The 23,250-nt window shown below is 47.5% G+C and overlaps 1 protein-coding gene across 3 annotated transcripts in view; it reads left to right on the top strand.

Annotated features, from left to right (window-relative positions):
- KCND3 (potassium voltage-gated channel subfamily D member 3) overlaps nt 1-23,250 on the top strand; it is a 952,509-nt gene that overhangs the window by 650,698 nt on the left and 278,561 nt on the right. For all 3 annotated transcript variants that reach the window (XM_069633321.1, XM_069633320.1, XM_069633319.1), the window contains exon 3: nt 6,360-6,522. In XM_069633321.1, coding sequence (XP_069489422.1) covers nt 6,360-6,522 — 163 coding nt within the window. The remainder of the gene's footprint in view (nt 1-6,359; nt 6,523-23,250) is intronic.

Raw genomic sequence — 23,250 nt, 5'->3', positions numbered from 1 at the left:
CCTATTCGGTCTTGAGACATTCGGCGCGTACAGGTGCAGTGACATAAATCAGGGGACAGGGGGACGGGGGGATTGAAATAAAGGGGTAAACCAGGGGAAGAGATAAACAAAAACATTCCTGCTAGGTCTAGAGACAATTCAGAGCGTGCAAGTGCAGTGACAGGAGGAGGGGCATGCAGGGCGGGGAGGAAGGAGTAATGTTCAGGTGGAGGAAAGAGAAGGGTACATTTAAGTGCAAATGAACAAGTCCAAACACAGCAAAGGCTGTTAACGGAGTATGGTTTAGGATTTAGGTGGAAGTCGCTGGATCTGAGTGTTCTGGTTGGCTGGTAAATTGTGATTTCCTTTTGTATGAATTCTGTTCCATGGCCGTGGATGGCTGTGTGTGTTATGCACATTGTTTTGAAGGTAATTTGTTTTTTGACTGGCAGCCAGTCTAGCATATTTAGCGCTGGAGTGATGTGGCTCCTTTGCGAGAGTTTGAGGAGAAGTGGAATCTACGGTCTGTATACGTTGCAGTTTCTTCAGTAAATAATCCAGCATTCCGAGGTATAGGCTGTTGGCGTAGTTTATCCTGGTCATGATGAGGGAGAGGGAGGCCAGTGTTTTGTGCGTGAAGGAGAGGAACGGTAGATCGTGTCTTTCGAAGAAGCATTTCTTGATTATCGTGTTAGCTTGCAGTTCTAGGGTTAGCTCGCTGTCCATTAGGATTCCAAGGTTTTTGACAATTTTGGACGGTGTGGGTGCTGTTCCTGGTGCTCTTGGCCATGGGGTGTACTGGTGGCTTCCTTCGATTCTGGATATAATCATGATTTCCGTCTTGCCCGGGTTGACTATGAAGCTGTTAGTGTTCATCCATTTGTGAGGGAGGGGGCGGGGACAAGAGAGTGAGTGTGAGGGAGTGTGTGTGTGAGAGAGAAAGAGAGAGAATAGGGAGGAACAGTATGGGAGGGAGAGAGGACAGGAGAGTCAGAGAGGTGTGTGTGAGAGAGAAAGAAAGGAAATGAAGGGCAAACGAGTGAGCAAAGGAGAGGCAGAGAGGGAGTAAAAGAGAGAATGAGAGCAAAGGGATGAGATGTGAGAAAGAACAAGTAAGGGAACGTGAATTAAAAGTGAAAAATAGAGACTATGTGAGAGAGAAAGCGAGCTGGAGAAGGTAAGAAAGCCAAGAGGGAGAGTGAACGTGGAACACAGGAATAGGACACAAGGAGATTTATAGAGAGAGAAGCTGCTGTACAGAGTCTAAGAGTTATGTTAAATTGGAAAGAGAGAATGAGAGAGAGAATACGAGGGAGAAAATAAGGAGAAAAAGAGAGAGAGAGAGAACATGAGAGGGGGAGAATGCAAAAGATAGAGAGGCGGAGAGAGGGAGAGAATAAGAAACAGAGATGGAGAGAATGAAAGATGGAGGGAGAGAATGGATATGCGGGGGAGAGAGAGAGAGTGAACATGAGAGGGGGAGAATGCAAAAGATAGAGAGGCAGAGAGAGGGAGAGAGAAATTAAGAAACAGAGATGGAGAGAATGAAAGAGATGGAGAGAGAGAATGAATACGAGGGGGAGAGAAAGAGAGAGAGAACATGAGAGGGGGAGAATGCGAAAGATAGAGAGGCGGAGAGAGGGAGGGAGAGAATAGGAAACAGAGATGGAGAGAATGAAAGAGATGGAGAGAGAGAATGAATATGAGGGGGGAGAGAGCGAGAGAGAGAGAGAGAGAACATGAGAGGGGGAGAATGCGAAAGATAGAGAGGCGGAGAGAGGGAGGGAGAGAATAAGAAACAGAGATGGAGAGAATGAAAGAGATGGAGAGAGAGAATGAATACGAGGGGGGGAGAGGGCGAGAGAGAGAGAGAGAGAGAGAGAGAACATGAGAGGGGAGAATGCGAAAGATAGAGAGGCGGAGAGAGGGAGGGAGAGAATAAGAAACAGAGATGGAGAGAATGAAAGAGATGGAGAGAGAGAATGAATATGAGGGGGAGAGGGAGAGAGAGAGAGAGAGAGAACATGAGAGGGGGAGAATGCAAAAGATAGAGAGGCAGAGAGAGGGAGGGAGAGAATAAGAAACAGAGATGGAGAGAATGAAAGAGATGGAGAGGGAGAATGAATACGAGGGGAAGGGGGGAAGAGAGAGAGAGAGAGAACATGAGAGGGGGAGAATGCGAAAGATAGAGAGGCAGAGAGAGGGAGGGAGAGAATAAGAAACAGAGATGGAGAGAATGAAAGAGATGGAGAGAGAGAATGAATACGAGGGGGATAGGGAGAGAGAGAGAGAGAGAGAGAACATGAAAGGGGGAGAATGCGAAAGATAGAGAGGCGGAGAGAGGGAGGGAGAGAATAAGAAACAGTGATGGAGAGAATGAAAGAGATGGAGAGAGAGAGAGAGAGAGAGAGAGAGAGAGAGAGAGAGAGAGAGAGAGAGAATGAATATGAGGGGGAGAGAGGGAGAGAGAGAGAGAACATGAGAGGGGGAGAATGCGAAAGATAGAGAGCTGGAGAGAGGGAGGGAGAGAATAAGAAACAGAGATGGAGAGAATGAAAGAGATGGAGAGAGAGAATGAATATAAGGGGGAGAGAGAGAGAGAACGTGAGAGGGGGAGAATGCAAAAGATAGAGAGGCGGAGAGAGGGAGGGAGTGAATAAGAAACAGAGATGGAGAGAATGAAAGAGATGAAGAGAGAGAATGAATACGAGGGGGAGAGGGGAGAGAGAGAGAGAGAGAACATGAGAGGGGGAGAATGCGAAAGATAGAGAGGCAGAGAGAGGGAGGGAGAGAATAAGAAACAGATGGAGAGAATGAAAGAGATGGAGAGAGAAAATGAATACGAGGGGGAGAGAGGGCGAGAGAGAGACCGATTTCGGCGACCTTCCAGTTTCCAGGGCCTCTCCCCAGATTCATGTCCGTGAGCTGCACCTACTCGTTCTAAGAATATACCCACTCAGGATGCAGAGTTAATTGAATGCTCTGAGATCTGCAAACACGGGTTTTATGGAACGGAAAGATCACACGTGCCAGATCTGGAGACAAGCAGCAGCTCCCGGTTGCATCAGAGGCCCAGCCTGCCCAGCGCCTGCCCAGAAGGCCCGACACTGGCTGCAGCGGGGGTTCGGCAGCGCGCCTTGCGAGGCTTTACAGCGCACTGTATTTTCTATTTAACATCCAAAAGCTCCAGGCTGCCACAATTAAGCCGTGCCTGCTGGAGCGTGAAACAATTACCCACAATTCAAGAACTGAATGTCAGGCCGCGCTATTGAAAGCCGCAGTCACTTGACCCAGTAATATTCCGGCAAGTGGCCCCATCTCCAGGCGTAATCAGTGCACAGGTCCAGGCAAGACTGTGCCCGCTCCAGTGGGCGCTGCCGCGAGTGGACACGCCAGCCTCTCACGGCTCTGCTCCTAGCAGCTGGCAACGCCTTGTTTTCACCAGTAAATCATGCCCTAGCAGATTGCCATGAGGGCCGCCATACAACAGGGCTGCTCCTTGCAGCTTCCACAGTCCCTCACATGTAAAGCGTGCTGCACAGCGTCCATCTTGTTCAGAATGTTTGCAGAAGGAAATCAGCGAGCTCTGTTGATGCAGGCCCATTTTCTTTTCTTTAAAGATCGGTTTTATCACCTGTAAGAATGGCCCTGGCTGCTCCTCCCCTGAGAGAACCCTTTTTCCATGTGGAGCATGAGCCGAAGCCCTTGCTTCACTTGAGCCCCCCAGGGCTCCGGCTGGTGGCCGACATTAGTTAGTCGGACCCCCATGTAGACACTTAAAGAAATATAAGTACTTTGAACTGTTCTGCTTGGCAGGGGGAGCCAGCCAATCAGATGGCTAGGAACGCAGGCTTGCTCCACCGGTGAAATCCTGTGTTCCCACGCCACCTGATGGCCTGCTCCCCCAACTCCTTCTTCCCCCGTCCCTCCAGCCCCTTTTTTTTGTTTTTCAATTTCTCCCACCCCTCTTAACTTATTTCGGCAGCACCCAGCCCCACCTTACCCCATTGCAACCTGCAGACCGCCATTGAAAGGGAAGAGGGGTCCATGTGGAGGCCCACCTTCTCTTTCCATGGCGGTCATCTTAAGACAGTATTTTCAGTCATTCAACAGGATGCGCGAGGCGTCTCGTTCAATTACTAAAAATACTTTTTTTTTCAGTTCCCCGGTTTACTGCTTTGGTAGCCCGGGGTGCTAGTGGCCTTAATCTCTCGTTCCGAGGGCTGGAATTGGGGGCAATGGTTCAGAGACTGGGCTGTTAACCTGGGCTGTCGGACCGTTACCCTCCTTTCCAGCCCTTGCAACGGGGGCTTAATGCCACATTGACAGTGGTCAATAACAGACCTGTTCCATCATTTCATTGTTTCTCCTTTCTCTCTCCTAATTCTAAATAGAACTTTCTTAGCACATTGAGTTGGACCAGTGCATAATTTGTGGTGGTGTTTGCCAGTGCTCAGCCCTGGCACTTGTTTCTAAGCCCTGACACTTTTTGCCTTAGACTCAGTTTGATTTTGATGTGGTGTTTTGGCAACTTTACTGTTGTAACTGGCAGTCACATAATAAACACCTACAGAATCAGAGAAAAATGTAAATGATTGTGTTGAAGGACGCACTTAAAAACATTTTCTCATGTTATTTTATGTGTATTTTGATTGGTATTTGTAAATCACACATCTGCAGTAGGGACAGAGTACATCTATCAACCACAATAAGCCGGTGGGAGATGGAGCTTTAACCCCATGTATGTTGACAGCGTGAGGCGTAGCAGTGGGTAGTGGCAACAGTGGGTGGGCATCTGTCCATCCTGACGTGTCATGGGTGTGTTAGAAAAACTTTGAGACCCAACACTTATTAAGCACTGGGTGGAAAGTTCTAATAGCGATAATGCCCTCTCGTTGGGCGATTGCACAATGGTAGCATCTCTTGGCCCTCATTAAATGCTCTTGTTTCACTTGGGTCTTTAACTTGAGCAAAATGTAGTTACCAGTTGGTGTTACCCTTTGAATGCAGCATTATTGACTAATTATAAAGATGCACAGATCATACACACCTTGGCTGCAATAAGGTGTGTGTGTGTGTGGGTGTGTAAGCGCGCATGCGTGCATCCTTGTACTATGAGTGATAGAAAGTCGTGATTGTGGGAGTCCAATGTCATTGAAAACAACTACCAGTCTTCTTCCACAGTTTAAAATTATATGGCAATTTGAATGGGCGCAGTCTGGTTTGGAAGGACCATCCACAGGGGGTTGATTGCAGAAACATTGGGTATTAGCCTCTGTGTCCTCATTCGCATTCAACACGTAGTTCTGGCTTGATCGTGCAAGAGGATCGGAGCCCCACTCACTGCACCCCACCTCCACCCCGGTGTAAATGGAGCTGCCCCAGGACCTCAAAGATGAAAGGCAGGCAGTAGATAGTGTAATGTTCTTTCAGTCAATTCCGGATGTCCACCCAGGAAGATTTATATACTATGAAAAGGCCCATACATACCCAGGAGTGGGTATTACCCAAGAAAGTATGCAGTGCTATCCCCCCTCTTATAGAGGATTATTAAGGGATTACTTGCATACCCTTTTGATTCTTTTTTTCTTTCTCCTGAAAGAGCAAGGGGGTTATAATGTCTTTATAAACCTTGTCCTTCAGCAATACCAGGTGTTGGAGGCTGTACAACTTGCTAAATACTGTAACTGTGCCCAGGTCTTTAATTCTGTCTTCATTGCCCATAACGCCCGGTACACTCTCCAACAGGTCTATGTAGCTTCATTGTTTTTAGATTAACAAAACCTTCAAAATCAATTTCTACCAGCACCTGACCATGAATGACATGTACACCTGCATCTTATAACAATGACTTTCCCAATCCTCAAGGGTGATAAAGAAACCACCCACGCTATGTCATATTTGAAGGCTTCCCTGGAACATTTACTCAAGTAGTATTTAAACAAGGCTTTTAAAAATGTGTTTTATATGATTCCTGCTACAATGAGCTCTACCTACACTTTCTCAACCTACCCTATAACAACCAACCATACCACTACGAGATTGGGTGTCTAGTCCCAAATCATATACAATTTTTATGGAACGAATCCCACATATAATTCTTCTAATAAGCTTTTTTGTAAAAAAATAAAATCGAATTTTGTCTAGGAATTTTAGCTGTGACTTTAAAACTAATTATAACAATGATTTTTTTATCAGCTTTTTGCATTTATATTTTTTTTATTGATGTATTCATCAATGAATCCACAATATTATCCAGTTGACCGGGATGAGTGAAAGACATTTATATGTTTCTCAATCATGAATAGTATTTCAAGTGTATTGCATCTCAAAGTTATCAATGGTCTGTTTCACAAAAAAACATACTGTCATTTCTCTAGATATGGTGATATGGTGCCGAAGACAATCGCGGGCAAAATCTTTGGTTCCATCTGTTCGCTGAGTGGAGTGTTGGTCATTGCCCTGCCTGTGCCAGTCATCGTCTCCAACTTCAGCCGAATTTACCACCAAAATCAACGGGCGGATAAAAGGAGAGCGCAAAAGGTAAAATGGGTTATTTCTTTGTTTCCAATCACATATCCCACCTGAAGGACTGTCCATTATGCCAACGCTGTCGTTCCACCATAAGCCATGCAATGCCAACATTTGGTCAGAATGGTCAGACATCAGCAGAATAAGGAGAAACAAGTTGGTGATGGGAAGATTGATTGAATGCTAGTTGCTGGCATTCGTTTATTGAAAATGATTGAGTATGACTGTTAAGCAACTCTCCAACAGTATCTTCAAAATTGTAATATTTTAGGCAATAAACTCAAGAGGGCAAGCAAAAGAAATCAAGGAGCAAGGAAGCTGAAAAAAAGGCAATCATTTGTGGGACAATTGCTATATCCCATGGTCCGTGGAATGGGTTGGTGACCTTTGTCTCTCCCGATGTTTTGTACTACAGCTCCGACCAGCTCTAGCCAGCAAGTCAATGGTGACATATTATCGGAGTCACAGTCCCAAACATCTGGAGAGCCACATGTTGCAGACCCCTGATCTTTGGAAACTCTGAGTAAACAAATTGTCAAAAAATAGAGGTTTGGAACATAATGTCATGTGTTAACTTAACTAGGGATTCTTAAAATCAAAGAACAAGTGAAAAGAAAGATTTAAAAATGCTTTCTAATTAGAATAATTGACTTGGGTCAGGAAGTAGTTTTGTGCTTCATTGAATTATTTTGTTCTGTAATAATTAATTTGTTAGAAATCATTTTGGTAAGATCACATGGAACCAAATTCTTAACTTTTACATTTTAAAATGATGTATTGCATAACACATGACTTACTGAATTGAGTGAGGGACATCCTGATCTATATAACTCAAAACCCACTCATGATGCACTGAATGAATAACAACACCATCGTCTTCACTGTTGGTAACTGATGGCAACAAAGGTAGATGGTTGTCTCGTTTTATGTTATACTGCGGGCATGGAATGGGCATTGATCTAAGTGTTTTGAGCAAACTGGCCTTTGGTGAACCTCGCCTTCAACCTAACATGCTATGGTTTGTCGCATGTGTCTTCTCACTCTTATCCTTCTAGATCAGGTCACTTTGTATATTCCAAATTTGCTACTAAAGCCTCAGATTTAAGCTCTGACATGTGGTCACCTCTACTTTATAGTCAAGAGCAGAGTGCTAGTGAATATGGCAAATTGATATCTGAGGGTCATGGCTATAAAAATGTAACTTGTCAACCTTGCTCCTTTGTATTTTGGAAATTTTAGAAAGCTTGCATTCCTTTTTCATTTTGCGTACTTACGAAATGTGACTTTGGCTTCAAGACTCAATTGTGCACTGTGCATGGATGGTGACAAATTGACAAGAAAAAGCCTACAGATAATTTGAAAATGTTCAGGGTATTGTATTCGGGGTAATGTAAACTTTATCACGAAGATTTCTAGAAAAGGGACTTCACACAGAGGGGTAGAATGGCCAGATTGCTACAGGAGCATGAATCGGACGGCAGGCGTAGTCGCGTCAATTGGGCACTGAGCATTGATCATGGGGTTCCGCTCAGTAGAGGCTGCTAGAAGAGCTTGACTCATAATTCCTTCCAAGCTTCCAAGACGCCAAGGCCAAGCATGAGTTTAGTTGATGGACAGATGAAGTACCGCAGAGGTTTGTTGGAGAGGGTTCAATTGCTTGTGTTATCCATTTGTCAGCAGAGGACTTCGAGTTGCAGGAGTGCCTCTTGGGAAAATGTATTTCGATAGTGATTTAGTGTGCTTTGTCCATTGGTATCACCGTGTAGCTCCTGCCGATGAGCTCAAAGCATATTAGGGCAAGTAATGGATTGCAATGTATATTGATCAAGATAGGCGATGAGTTTATAGTTCAAGCACCGTATGTGAGTCGGCCAGCCGTGTGAAATACTGCTTTGGGAACTCATTGGATCCTAGCCAGCGAGCAAATTGTGCATTGTCACTATAGAATGGTGACACTATGGGTAGCTCTACTATTGCCTTAGAATTGGAGACTAGTGAATCAGACCTGCTCTTATCCGCGGTGTCAATCTTGGGGTGTTATGACTGTATTTTATTTTTCAATGAGTGTTCTAGATCGCTGCCCAGTGTTAGTCTTCTCAAAATATATCTGTTAGGAACTGATGCTAGATAGCTTTCTACTTTTAAAAATCTCAGTGGTCAATTACGTCTGTAAGGTTTTGAGGCGACATTTAGGCTAACTGATGGAATTGGGGACATCTCTTCAATGAGTCGCAGAAGGCGGGTCAGTCAATAGCGGGTTCTGCAAAATCTTCATGCAATGCAGTTTGGTTTTCCCCTTCAGACAAGTGTACAAATAATCACACCGACAAGCTTTAATCACACACCTGATGGAGATTGAAATAACACATTTAAATACATTTTAAACAATTTGCTACGCACTGTATCTACTGCATAATTTCTCAATGTGTTCTCTGCCGTTCCATTAAGGACAATATTGTCATCTTTATATATAAAGCTGAATGTATGTATGTTTGTCCGGCTATACAAATCCACACCGTTGAACCCACTGCTACCAAATTCTGCATGCATTCCTCATTTGTCTGGGGAAAGATTGTAGTCTGTGCGTGGATGAAAAAAAGTTACTCCATAGACACCCTCATTTACTGATACTCACCCCAATTCACTACAGTAGGTACTAGAAGGAGGCAGCATTTGGAAAACTGTCTGAAGCAAAATGTTAGTTGTGTTGGTTATTTCTTTGAAATGTATTACTACTATATACAGGGATGTCATTTAGGGGTAGCCAGGGGTCGCAAATGGGACCCATGAGATTGCCCTTGCTACCCCTGTGGTCTCCTTGCTACCACTCAGAAGAAAATATTTTTAAAGTAAGCTCCTGTGATGTGGCCAGCGTCATGTGGCTCTTGGTTTCAGGAGTAACTGGCTTTCTTGTTCAGGCCTCTTAAAAAAACAGGGGGTTCCACAAGTGTAACACTTTGAGCAGTGACCCTAAATAAGAAAGAATAGGAATACCAAATAATGTGTCTTTCTGGAATTCTATACAATAATTGCTAACCTCATTAAAGGTTTATTTCAGGCACACTTTGGGGTGTGAGTCACTGATTTAGTCTGTCCTTAAACACCTCAACTCAGCCTTTGATCCTCCTGAGATCGATAAATGAGTACCAACACAGGTTGGGTGATATTGTATGTATTCTATTTAAAGCACTTAAGCGTAAGTACTTTATAATAACATATCATTATCATTTGGCCATGGACGTCAGCTTGCATCCACAGTAATTTAGTAATGTGGGCCTATACACACTGATCCTAATGATAATATGGCAATCCATTCTTGTATGAAATCTATATCACATTATAATGATATTGTAACCATATTTTTTGTAGTGTACTTAGGAACATGCTATGTGATACCACTTCCTGTTTTGTCAAGGAGTGAAAGGTTGTGTTCCATCGCTTCCCACGATATCACTTCGGGGTGGGGTCAAATGACTTCATCAAAGGTCAAGGGTCGTGTGAAGTCACTTCGGCTACCCCAGGCATTTTGGAGAAATGACACCCTAACTGTATACAGTTTGAAAGTGTTTATTAAAGCATTTTTAAAGGGAATAAAAAACTATTTTTTTTATCACGCCACTCCAAATATGGGAAATGGCAAGGTTACAGTTTGCTTAAGTTCTTTCACGAGAAGAGAGCACAATCAATCAATCTTTCTTGGACATTTTCCCAAATGTGCTGAAGCCATTAAGTGACAGAAGCATGCCGCAAAAATAAACATCCCCTGTAAAAGCTCCTTCTGATGCAAAGCGAAAATCAATATCAAGAACTTCTGAGACACAACAACAAACAGCAGCACGACTTGCCGACCAGAGGACAAGAGCCACATCCTCCAGGGCACATGAGACACCAGAGCAAACTGAAGCAAGGCTTGCCGACAAGAGGACAAGAGTAACATCCTGCAGGGGACATGAGACACCAGAGCAAACTGAAGCAAGGCTTGCCGACAAGAGGGCAAGAGTAACATCCTGCAGGGGACATGAGACACCAGAGAAAACTGAAGCAAGACTTGCCGACAAGAGGACAAGAGCAACGTCCTCCAGGGTGCATGAGACACCAGAGCAAACTGAAGCAAGTCTTGCCGACAAGAGGACAAGAGCAACATCCTCCAAGGCCCATGAGACACCAGAGCAAACTGAAGCAAGGCTTGCCGAAATGAGGACAAGAGCAAGATCCTCCAGGGCACATGAGACAACAGAGCAAACTGAAGCAAGACTTGCCGACAAGAGGATAAGAGGACAAGAGCAACGTCCTCCAGGGCACATGAAACACCAGAGCAAACTGAAGCAAGGCTTGCCGACAAGAGGACAAGAGTAACATCCTGCAGGGGACATGAGACACCAGAGCAAACTGAAGCAAGGCTTGCCGACAAGAGGGAAAGAGTAACATCCTGCAGGGGACATGAGACACCAGAGAAAACTGAAGCAAGACTTGCCGACAAGAGGACAAGAGCAACGTCCTCCAGGGTGCATGAGACACCAGAGCAAACTGAAGCAAGACTTGCTGACAAGAGGTCAAGAGGACAAGAGCAACGTCCTCCAGGGCACATGAGACACCAGAGCAAACTGAAGCAAGACTTGCCGACAAGAGGACAAGAGCAACGTCCTCCAGGGTGCATGAGACACCAGAGCAAACTGAAGCAAGTCTTGCCGACAAGAGGACAAGAGCAACATCCTCCAAGGCCCATGAGACACCAGAGCAAACTGAAGCAAGGCTTGCCGAAATGAGGACAAGAGCAAGATCCTCCAGGGCACATGAGACAACAGAGCAAACTGAAGCAAGACTTGCCGACAAGAGGATAAGAGGACAAGAGCAACGTCTTCCAGGGCACGTGTGACACCAGAGCAAACTGAAGCAAGACTTGCTGACAAGAGGTCAAGAGGACAAGAACAACATCCTCCAGGGCACATGAGACACCAGAGCAAACTGAAGCAAGACTTGCCGACAAGAGGACAAGAGGAAAAGAGCCACATCCTCCAGGGCACATGAGACACCAGAGCAAACTGAAGCAAGGCTTGCCGACAAGAGGACAAGAGTAACATCCTGCAGGGGACATGAGACACCAGAGCAAACTGAAGCAAGGCTTGCCGACAAGAGGGCAAGAGTAACATCCTGCAGGGGACATGAGACACCAGAGAAAACTGAAGCAAGACTTGCCGACAAGAGGACAAGAGCAACGTCCTCCAGGGTGCATGAGACACCAGAGCAAACTGAAGCAAGTCTTGCCGACAAGAGGACAAGAGCAACATCCTCCAAGGCCCATGAGACACCAGAGCAAACTGAAGCAAGGCTTGCCGAAATGAGGACAAGAGCAAGATCCTCCAGGGCACATGAGACAACAGAGCAAACTGAAGCAAGACTTGCCAACAAGAGGATAAGAGGACAAGAGCAACGTCCTCCAGGGCACATGAAACACCAGAGCAAACTGAAGCAAGGCTTGCCGACAAGAGGACAAGAGTAACATCCTGCAGGGGACATGAGACACCAGAGCAAACTGAAGCAAGGCTTGCCGACAAGAGGGAAAGAGTAACATCCTGCAGGGGACATGAGACACCAGAGAAAACTGAAGCAAGACTTGCCGACAAGAGGACAAGAGCAACGTCCTCCAGGGTGCATGAGACACCAGAGCAAACTGAAGCAAGACTTGCTGACAAGAGGTCAAGAGGACAAGAGCAACGTCCTCCAGGGCACATGAGACACCAGAGCAAACTGAAGCAAGACTTGCCGACAAGAGGACAAGAGCAACGTCCTCCAGGGTGCATGAGACACCAGAGCAAACTGAAGCAAGTCTTGCCGACAAGAGGACAAGAGCAACATCCTCCAAGGCCCATGAGACACCAGAGCAAACTGAAGCAAGGCTTGCCGAAATGAGGACAAGAGCAAGATCCTCCAGGGCACATGAGACAACAGAGCAAACTGAAGCAAGACTTGCCGACAAGAGGATAAGAGGACAAGAGCAACGTCTTCCAGGGCACGTGTGACACCAGAGCAAACTGAAGCAAGACTTGCTGACAAGAGGTCAAGAGGACAAGAACAACATCCTCCAGGGCACATGAGACACCAGAGCAAACTGAAGCAAGACTTGCCGACAAGAGGACAAGAGGACAAGAGCAACGTCCTCCAGGGCACATGAGACACCAGAGCAAACTGAAGCAAGTCTTGCCGACAAGAGTAACATCCTGCAGGGGACATGAGACACCAGAGCAAACTGAAGCAAGTCTTGCCGACAAGAGGACAAGAGTAACATCCTGCAGGGGACATGAAACACCAGAGAAAACTGAAGCAAGACTTGCCGACAAGAGGACTTGCCGACAAGAGGACAAGGGCAACGTCCTCCAGGGTGCATGAGACACCAGAGCAAACTGAAGCAAGACTTGCCGAAATGAGGACAAGAGCAAGATCCTGCAGGGCACATGAGACAACAGAGAAAACTTAAGCAAGACTTGCCGACAAGAGGATAAGAGGAAAAGAGCAACGTCTTCCAGGGCACATGTGACACCAGAGCAAACTGAAGCAAGACTTGCTGACAAGAGGGCAAGAGCAACATCCTCCAGGGCACATGAGACACCAGAGCAAACTGAAGCAAGACTTGCCGACAAGAGAACAAGAGCAACGTCCTCCAGGGCACATGAGACACCAGAGCAAACTGAAGCAAGACTTGCTGACGTAGGGACAAGACCAACATCCTCCAGGGGTCATGAGACACCACTCAAATGGGACACGGGCAATGACGGTTACCCCAGCTAGTACCCTCAGACTTGCTCTTCTGGATGCTTTATTTCACAGCTTGTTAATGCATAGCTTCAGTAACCAGCCTAGCCTCACATCCAAACGCAGCATAATCAAACACATTTCAGATAAGGAATATTTATTTATTGTTTTTTTATAATGTTCCTAATACCATACCTGAGTTTGGTTTCCGGGCGCAGGCCCGGGATTGGAACCTCTGTTGCACTACATGATCTTTCAAGACCAGAGGGTTGCCCCTGTGCTATCCTCCATTCACGATGACACTTCACAGAAAAAATCAATGTGGCCAATACATTTAGATATCATTATGGCTCATGTGTTGCCTGGTGAGCTGATAACTGCCAGGGTACAGAAGGAATTTCTTTTGTACATTTGAGTGGGTTTTCTAAAATGTATTTTTGGACTTTGGACTGTCAGTTGAAAATGACTGTACATTTTTAAAAGAGATACAGCCATGCCTAAAGTATTTTAATTGAATCCAACCCTTGAGTAAACCTGCAACACTGGAAAGCGGCGCTCTGGGCTATTTTTAGATATGGTAATAGGTCCTGCCTTAGAATTGTCTTTGGATCAGTGACCCGGCGACAGAAGAGCTATTAGCCGCTGTGCCGAGCTCCAGTGAAGCCTGTCGCCTCTAATGTTTAGTGTGGCTTGGACCATACAGATATTAGGTGCTGGAATTCCAAACAGCGCCTCCATCCCCAGGCATGCAGGTTTCACGAGGGAATGTTGCCACGGTTATAGCAATCCACCAGCTCACCCATGGCTTTTTGAAATGCTCTGTGCACAGCTATTTTTAACAGGATTTAATTGTTCATGCTATGTCTTGCCAATGTGCATTTATTGATGAAACAAAGGTAGTATTTCTCATAATTGCTTGATGGGTCGTTAGTTCAAGGACACAGGTTTGCTGTGAACACCGGAGTGAGGGAGGGGTCCATGCTTTTGGAGATCAGGAGAGGCCTGTTCGCCTATTAACGCAGAGAGACAGAAGGAGAGAGAGAGAGAGAGAGAGAGAGAGAGACTGACAGAGAGTGAGACAGAGAGAGAGACAGAGATTGAAAGAAAGTGAGAGTGCAAGAGAGAGAGACAGAGACAGAGCGAAAGAGAGTGAGAGGGGTTGAGTGGGAAAGAAGGTATAGAGAGGGGGAGAGAGAGATGAGAGGGATGAGAGAGAGAGAGAGAGAGAGAGAGAGAGAGAGAGAGAGAGAGACAGAGAGAGAGAGACTGAGAGAGCGCAAAAGAAAGTGAGAAAGCCTGAGAGGGAAAGTCAGAGACAGCGAGAGAGAGAGAAAGAGAGAGGGAGAGAGACAGAAAGAGAGCGAAAGAAAGAGAGAGAGAGAGAGAGAGAGAGAGACAGAGGGCCTGATTCATGGCCGTGCTTTATAATGGTGCCATCTCATAGGAAAACGTTCCATGAATCAGGCCCTCAGAGTGTAAACAGAGTGAGGGAGATTGAGAGGGATAGACAGAGAGAAAGAGTGAGCAAGAGATAGAAGGGGAGACAGAGAGAGAAGGAAAGAGAGTGAAAGAGAGAGATACAGAGGGGGTGAGAGACAGAGAGAGACAGGCAGAGAAGTATAAGGAAAAACAGTGAGAGAGGAAAAGAAAGTCAGAGAGAGAGAGAGGGAGAGGGAGAGAGAGGGGCGAAAAGAGAGAGCGAGACAGAAAGAGGGGGCGGAAGGGGGGGAGAGAGAGAGAGAGAGAGAGAGAGAGAGAGAGAAAGGGGTGAGAGACAGAGAGAGAGAGAGAGAGAGAGAGTTTGAGGGAGAGAGATTGAGTGGTGAAGAAAGCCACAGAGGGAAAAGGGAGTAGAAGGTGAGTGAGAGTGGAAAGAGAGTGCGTGGAAGTCAGATTGAGAGAGGGCAGGAGATGCAGAGGGAGTGGAAGTGATCGTAAGAGCACGATAGAGAGAGAGAGAGGGAGAGAAGGAGAGAGAAGGAGAAAGGGATAGGGGGATGAGAGAGTGAAAAGGTGAGAGAATAGGGAAAGAGAGAGTGTGAAAGAGGGGGGGAGAAAGGCAGAGAGAAAGAGTGGGAGGGAGGAAGCGGTGATGTAGAGAAATCGCAAAGCTCTATTATCAGTTTGAAGCGATGCGACTCAATTCTGATGACTGGGTGCTAATCCACCAGGCCCAGCCTAGCTGGGGATTGACTGATCTTATTCTGGAACATTCTAGCTCAGGCGATGGCGTGCCACATCTTTAGCTCACATATGACAAAATAGTGGCTCATTCTCCCTTAATTTGATGGAACTGTCTTGCGGGGGCGGCGTGGGGGGCGGGGGTGATAATACAATGTGTCCTAAACATACACATAACTCTCAACTCACACGCTTCTGGCGGGTGTCACCCGCCTTCTAAGAGTGGACTCACCCGCCAAGCCTCCTGCAGGCCCATTCATTTCAATGGGCCTCTCACCCGCCAAAAACAAAATCGGGTGTTTTCACCCGCTTTTGCGACTCAAATGGTTGAGAGCTATGCATACACCACCCACATATATAAATGCTACGGGAATATTGGCCTCACTGTAGTTCCACATATTCCACTGGAGGCCGCTATCACAGTGGCCAGTGCACTGGCACCCGGGTGATGACTGGGGAGATATGTCATATGCCATATCCTCCACTGGAGAGCACTACCACAGGGGGCACCCGGGTGATGACTGGGGAGATATGTCATATGCCATATCCTTCACTGGAGGCAGCTATCACAGTGGCCAGTGCACTGGCACCCGGGTGATGACTAGGGAGATATGTCATATGCCATATCCTCCACTGGAGAGCACTACCACAGGGGGCACCCGGGTGATGACTGGGGAGATATGTCATATGCCATATCCTCCACTGGAGGCAGCTATCACAGTGGCCAGTGCACTGTCACCCGGGTGATGACCGGGTAGATACGTCACATGACATGTCTTCCACTCGAGGCCCCTATCACAGCGGTCAGTGCTCTGCCACCCTGGTGATGGCCGAGGAGATACGTCACATGCCATACCTTCCACTGGAGGCCGCTATCACAGTGGCCAGTGCACTGGCACCCGGGTGATGACCGGGTAGATACGTCACATGACATATCTTCCACTGGAGGCCGCTATCATAGTGGCCAGTGCACTGGCACCCGGGTGATGACCGGGTAGATACGTCACATGCCATATCTTCCACTGGAGACCTCTATCACAGTGGCCAGTGCACTGGCACCCGGGTGATGACTGGGGAGATATGTCATATGACATATCCTCCACTGGAGAGCACCACCACAGGGGGCACCCAGGTGATGACTGGGGAGATATGTCACATGCCATATTTTCCACTGGAGACCACTATCACAGTGGCCAGTGCACTGGTACCCAGGTGATGACCAGTGAGTTATGTCACATGCCATATCTTCCACTGGAGACCACTATCACAGTGGCCAGTGCACTGGCACCCAGGTGATGACTGGGGAGATATATCACATGCCATATTTTCCACTGGAGACCACTGTCACAGTGGCCAGTGCACTGGTACCCAGGTGATGACCAGTGAGTTATGTCACATGCCATATCTTCCACTGGAGACCTCTATCACAGTGGCCAGTGCACGGGCACCCGGGTGATGTCTGGGGAGATATGTCATATGCCATATCCTCCACTGGAGAGCACCACCACAGGGGGCATCCAGGTGATGACTGGGGAGGTATGTCACATGCCATATTTTCCACTGGAGACCACTATCACAGTGGCCAGTGCACTGGTACCCTGGTGATGACCGGGGAGATATGTCACATGCCATATCTTCTACTGGAGACCACTATCACAGCGGCCAGTGCACTGGCACCCAGGTGATGACCGGGTAGATATGTCATACGTCATATCCTCCACTGGAGACCACTATCACAATGGTCAGTGCTCTCCCAACCTGGTGATGGCCGGTGAGATATGTCATATGCCATATCCTCCACTTGTGACCACTATAACAGTGGCCAGTGCACTGGCACCCAGGTGATGACTGGGGAGATATGTCACATGCTATATCCTCCACTGGAGAGCACTGTTACAGCAGTCACCCAGGTGATGACCGGGATATATCTCACATGCCATATCTTCCATCTGGATACCGCTATCACAGCGGTCAGTGCACTGGCACCCAGGTGTTGACGAGGGAGATATGTCATATGCTATATGCTCCACTGGAGACCAATATCACAGTGGCCAGTGCACTGCCTCCTAGGTGATGACCGGGGAGATATGTCATACACCATATCCTCCCCTGGAGACCACTATCACAGTGGCCAGTGCACTGGCACCCAGGTGATGACCGGGGAGATATGTCACATGCCATATCTTCCACTGGAGACCGCTATCACAGCGCCCAGTGCACCGGCACCCAGGTGACGACCAGGGAGATTTGGCAAATGCCATATCCTCCACTGGAGAGCACTATCACAGTGGCCAGTGCACTGGCACCCAGCTGATGACCAGGAGATGTGGCACATGTCATATCCTCCACTGGCGAGCACTATCACAGGGGGGGCACCCAAGTGATGACCGGGAAGATTTGTCAAATGCCATATCCTCCACTGGAGACCACTATCACAGTGGTCAGTGCGCCTACACCCCGGTGATGACCAGGGAGGTATGTCAAATGCCATATCTTCCAGTGGAGCACTAGCAGCTAGGTGATGACCGGGGAGATACGTCACATGCCACATCCTCCACTGGGCCGCTATCACAGTGGCCAGGGCACTGGCACCTGGGTGATGACCGGGGAGATACATCACGTGCCACATCTTCCACTTGAGGCCACTATCACAGTGGCCAGTGCACTGGCAGCCAGGTGAGGACCGGGGAGATACGTCAGATGCCGCATCTTCCACTGGAGACCGCTATCACAGTGGCCAGAGCACTAGCACCCGGGTGATGACCGGGGAGATACGTCACGTGTCACATCTTCCACTTGAGGCCACTATCACAGTGGCCAGTGCACTTGCACCCAGGTGGTGATCGGGGAGATACGTCTTGTGCCATATCTTCCACTGGAGGCCGCTATCACAGTGGCAAGTGCACTGACAGCCAGGTGATGACCGGGGAGATACATCACGTGCCATATCTTCCACCGGAGACCGCTATGACAGTAGTCAGTGCACTGTCACCCGGGTGATATGATATGATATGATAGTTTATTTATATATAGAGCCAATGCACAATGTGTTTCAAAGCGCATCAAGGCAAGGGAGGTAACAAGGGAAAATACAATGACATTTTTACAGGCCATGAACAGTAAGGATGTGAAATTAACTATCGTACTCGGCCTGACAACATTTCAGATAGTGGAAGTGCTAAGACATAGATAAGGAAGGGAGAGTGGGAAGGACATGGAAAAAGACAGGTGACTGCTGTACTAGGCCTGATGACATTTCTGGTAGAGCCAGAGAAAAACAAAAGGTAAGGGATATGGGTGCAGAAAGGGAGGGGAGGAACAAAACAAGCGACTATCATACTAGGCCTGACAACATTTCTGGTAGAGACAGAGAAAAACAAAAGGTAAGGGATATGGGTGCAGAAAGGGAGGGGAGGAACAAAACAAGTGACTATCGCACTAGGCCTGACAACATTTCAGATAGTGCTGGGGGGGGCAGTAAGGGGATGTTGTAGCGACAGACGAGGTTGCTATCATACTAGGTCCAGGAACAATTCTGATAGAGTAAGTGCATAGAAGAAAGTAAGGGGGGAGGGGAGGTGATAGGACAGGGAGAGGGGAGGGGAGGAGAGAACAGAGAGTAAGCAGTCAAAAAGAGCGCAAGAGGGGAGAGCGAATACAGTTGTAGAAGTCAGTAGTAACACATAATGTTGCAAGCCAGGATACAAGATGAAGATGGGAACAGCATGATTCAGGTCCACCATGAGTACAAGATGCAAAGGATGTCCAGCATGAGAGATGAGAAAGGGTGACGCACCGTGAATCGATGAAGTCCGTAATAGTAAAATCAGCATTGGCCACAAGACGGTGATGGTGAAACCAGAATGTATCAGGACAGACTCGTGTGTGCAGGAAGGGGGAGGGCACACGGAAACAACACGGGGGGACCAGAGAGGGTGGGGATGGCCTGTGGGGACAGAGGGAGGAAACACATGTTGGTGCATGCTTACCTGCTGTTTTAGCAGGGGGTCGGACCCTGGATCCTCCTGGTCCAAACAGGTCCAAACAAGAATTGCCCTTTTCTTTGACTCCCCTTCACTTTGGATGCCCGGGCGAGAGACGCCCTTGATCTAAGAGTTAAGAGCAGGAAGGCAGAGGCAGGACTAAAAAGGTGGGTGGTGCTTAGGCCAGGTGACCTAGATCCACTTACACCTGCTCCCCAGCTGCAAAGGAAAAGAGGCTGGAGGGCTCCATAAGTAGGGAAAAGAGTGGCAAGTAGGATGGCAGCCGGTGAGCAGGGCTTAGACCAGGTGACCTAGATCCACTTACACCTGCTCCCCAGCTCCAAAAGAAAAGAGGCTGGAGGGCTCCTTAAGTAGGGAAAAGAGCAGCAAGCAGGAAGGCACCAGGTGGGCAGGGCTTAGGCCAGGTGACCTAGATCCACTTACACCTGCTCCCCAGATGCAAAAGAAAAGAGGCTGGAGGGCTCCATAAGTAGGGAAAAGAGCGGCAAGTAGGATGGCAGCCGGTGAGCAGGGCTTAGACCAGGTGACCTAGATCCACTTACACCTGCTCCCCAGCTCCAAAAGAAAAGAGGCTGGAGGGCTCCTTAAGTAGGGAAAAGAGCAGCAAGCAGGAAGGCACCAGGTGGGCAGGGCTTAGGCCAGGTGACCTAGATCCACTTACACCTGCTCCCCAGCTGCAAAGGAAAAGAGGCTGGAGGGCTCCTTAAGTAGAGAAAAGAGCGGCAAGTAGGATGGCAGCAGGTGAGCAGGGCTTAGACCAGGTGACCTAGATCCACTTACACCTGCTCCCCAGCTGCAAAGGAAAAGAGGCTGGAGGGCGCCTTAAGTAGGAAAAAGAGCAGCAACCAGGAAGGCACCAGGTCGGTGAGGCGAAACGTCACGTGCCATATCTTCCACTGGATGCCGCTATCACAGTGGCCAGTGCACTGGCAGCCAGGTGATCACCGGGAGATACGTCACATGCCACATTTTCCAATGGACACCGCTATCACAGTGGCCAGTTCACTGGCCCCCAGGTGATGACCGGGGAGATACGTCACGTGCCATATCTTCCACTGGAGGCTGCTATCACAGTGGCCAGTGCACTGGCAGCCAGGTGATGATCGGGGAGATACGTCACATACCATGTCTTCCACTGGAGACCGCTATCACAGTGGCCAGTGCACTGGCAGCCAGGTTATGACTGGGGAAATATGTCACATGATCATGAACTCAGAATCCAGAACACTTCAACAATGGACCCAAGACATAGAATGGGATGCGATGGCGCCACGTGAATTTTGTGTAAGCGAATGCACACATTGGCCATGTGTCCTTCAGGCACATTGATGATGTCATGGGATCAATGTCCTAATTTCTCTCTCTGATTCATAGCTCTGCTATTCTTGACCTTTACTCTTTTTTGTTAATCTCATATTCTTATTCACAAACCCTTTCTGAGTTCACTTTCTGTTCAGTTTGTTTCGTGAACAAGCCATGCAAACATTGACCATTCATATCCTCCCCTAGCTTCCTTCTCTCCCTCTCTCCCTCCCTCTCTCTTCTCTCTCACCCCTCTCTCTCCCTTTTGTGCAGATTCATCAAATGTCATCAACGACATGTGTGATTTCATCTTTGATGTCCTAGTCTTAGCAGTGCACTGTGGTGGTGCGAGTTATGGTTGCTTAGCTTACCATAACTGGCACATTTCTGTGGTTTTTCGGTTTTACTTGTAACCATAATGTCCCTTTAAGAACGTTTTTTCACTGAATTTCATAGCTTTGTATCAGAGTAACTTAACCATAAGGTCTCGTTAATAAAGTTGTTCCACTGAATATATATATATATATATATATATATATATATATATATATATATATATAAAGATATATTTGTGTGTATCTGTCGCTCTCACTCTGCAGCTCACTTACTTTCATGCACTGTCACTCAGTCTTGCTTCACGGCACACACTTGGTGCCGCTTCTCGGATCCTGAAAGAAACCTATTGCAAGATTGGGGTATGTTTTCATGACTCCAGGGGGTCTATTGTCATCTCGCAACTCTCTACTACAGCCCCACAACCCGCAGATTGCAGATATTAGACTGCGCTCAGAAGGGGCTAATCATACTGTTTCCAGGGGGGGGCGCGGGGTGTGGGGGTGAGCAGCGCTGTTAACAAGCATTATACACGCTGAGTGCTCTGCCATTTGGGGAATTCTTCAGTTTGCCCATGCTGCTCCACCATGCCATTTAGTGAGCAACACCCTGCGCTACTGTGCTTCCTTCCAAGCCTATGGCAATGCCACTCAGTCAGAAGGTTTGCCTTCTACCTGGCCATTGCAACTCAAAATGCTACTGCTGTGTCTGCCTGCTTTTCCATTATCAATGAATGGGTAATTGACTATTTCTCTATATGCCGTCAAACAAACCAGCGATGATTTACTTTGGCTCTCCCATCCCACCCGCCCGTTCTTTCACCTGGCCTGTCACCATGGGGGTTGTCCCCTTCCTTTAGGCAGTAGCTGAAAACTTGAGTGTTACTCTTGAGGGCTTGCACTCCTTTGCAACGAAATATAAGATATTAGTAGAAAGTAACATGACCACCTTCAAATGATGTTACCCATCCTACCCCTGCTAAACCTGTGTCACCAAGTATAGGTGACCATGGCGATGGTCTTCTCCCGCAGCGATTACTGTAACATCTCTAAAGGGTGGTCCATGAATTACAAGAAATTCAAAGTAAGACTGCCAGGCTGATCCTGGGCCTGATACCAAAAGACCAAATCAGATCAGCCCCCCCTACCCCCGATCTATTCAATGGCTTCCCGGATTGTGCTTAAAATTCTGTGCGCCATCGTCCCTGCCCACTGGCGGGCTGCACACGGGCCCGTTAAAAAAGACGATCGCCAAGCAGTGCCCATTTTGGGACTTAAGATCAGCTATCCCCTTTTTCCTTGCATCACCATTTTAGGAAAAAGAAATGCAGGATGCAGAACAATGCCTGAGGTCCGGAGCGGCACAGCATCCTCATCGCCTTGAGGGCGCTGGAGAATGATCTCCTGTATAGGAGGTTTGAAGGCCTTCCTTTTGACTCCCGCCTTTGACTTTGATGTTGGCACATGGCCATGGACACCGTAGACTCCACAGAGCCTTGCACGCTCCGCGGCATGCACGATCCCCATGCTGTTGCACTTCCCTGCACTTCCTGGCACTCTTTCCTATTCTGAGCGCAATGCTGCCCCACACCCACCCCACTCTTCCATGGCTTTTAAGGTTTAAACTTCCCTTGTCTTCTTCCTCTCACCCTTATCTTTTCCCCTCCTTTCAGTTGGCGAGTTGTGAACCTATTGGGTTCATGGCTGGTGCTTTCCAAAAGAACAACAACAAATGAATAAATAAGCCCACTAGTATTTCAGAGCCCCCTACTCTAAACGCAGTTTGGAGACTTCGTGTTAGGACATCCTCGGTTGTGGACTTGTTTCGATATCCCAAAAAAAAAAGAAAAAACAACCAGGACGAAAATAGTAACTTTTTCGGGGTCGAACTGTTTGATTTTGCGCACCTTTTTTCAATAAACGGGCGTTGGATTAGGGCATAAAACATGTGGGGACATATAGAGCACGGGGTGCCCCCCTCGCATTAAAAAAGGAAAAAAAAGTGCAAAAAACACAAATAAATATGTTCGAAATTCGACCAAATAATATTCATTGCTTTTGGTGCGAGTGGTTTCATCTCGGCATATCAGCATAGAAATCTTGATTCTTCTCTCCCCACCCATGTCTACCAAGTATTGGTGACCCCCCCCCACTCTGTCCTCCCATTCCTC

Source organism: Ambystoma mexicanum, chromosome 13 (genome assembly GCF_040938575.1).
Source record: "Ambystoma mexicanum isolate Mex_15411 chromosome 13, UKY_AmexF1_1, whole genome shotgun sequence".
Lineage (NCBI taxonomy): Eukaryota > Metazoa > Chordata > Amphibia > Caudata > Ambystomatidae > Ambystoma > Ambystoma mexicanum.
This window is presented reverse-complemented; position numbering and strand designations above follow the sequence as displayed.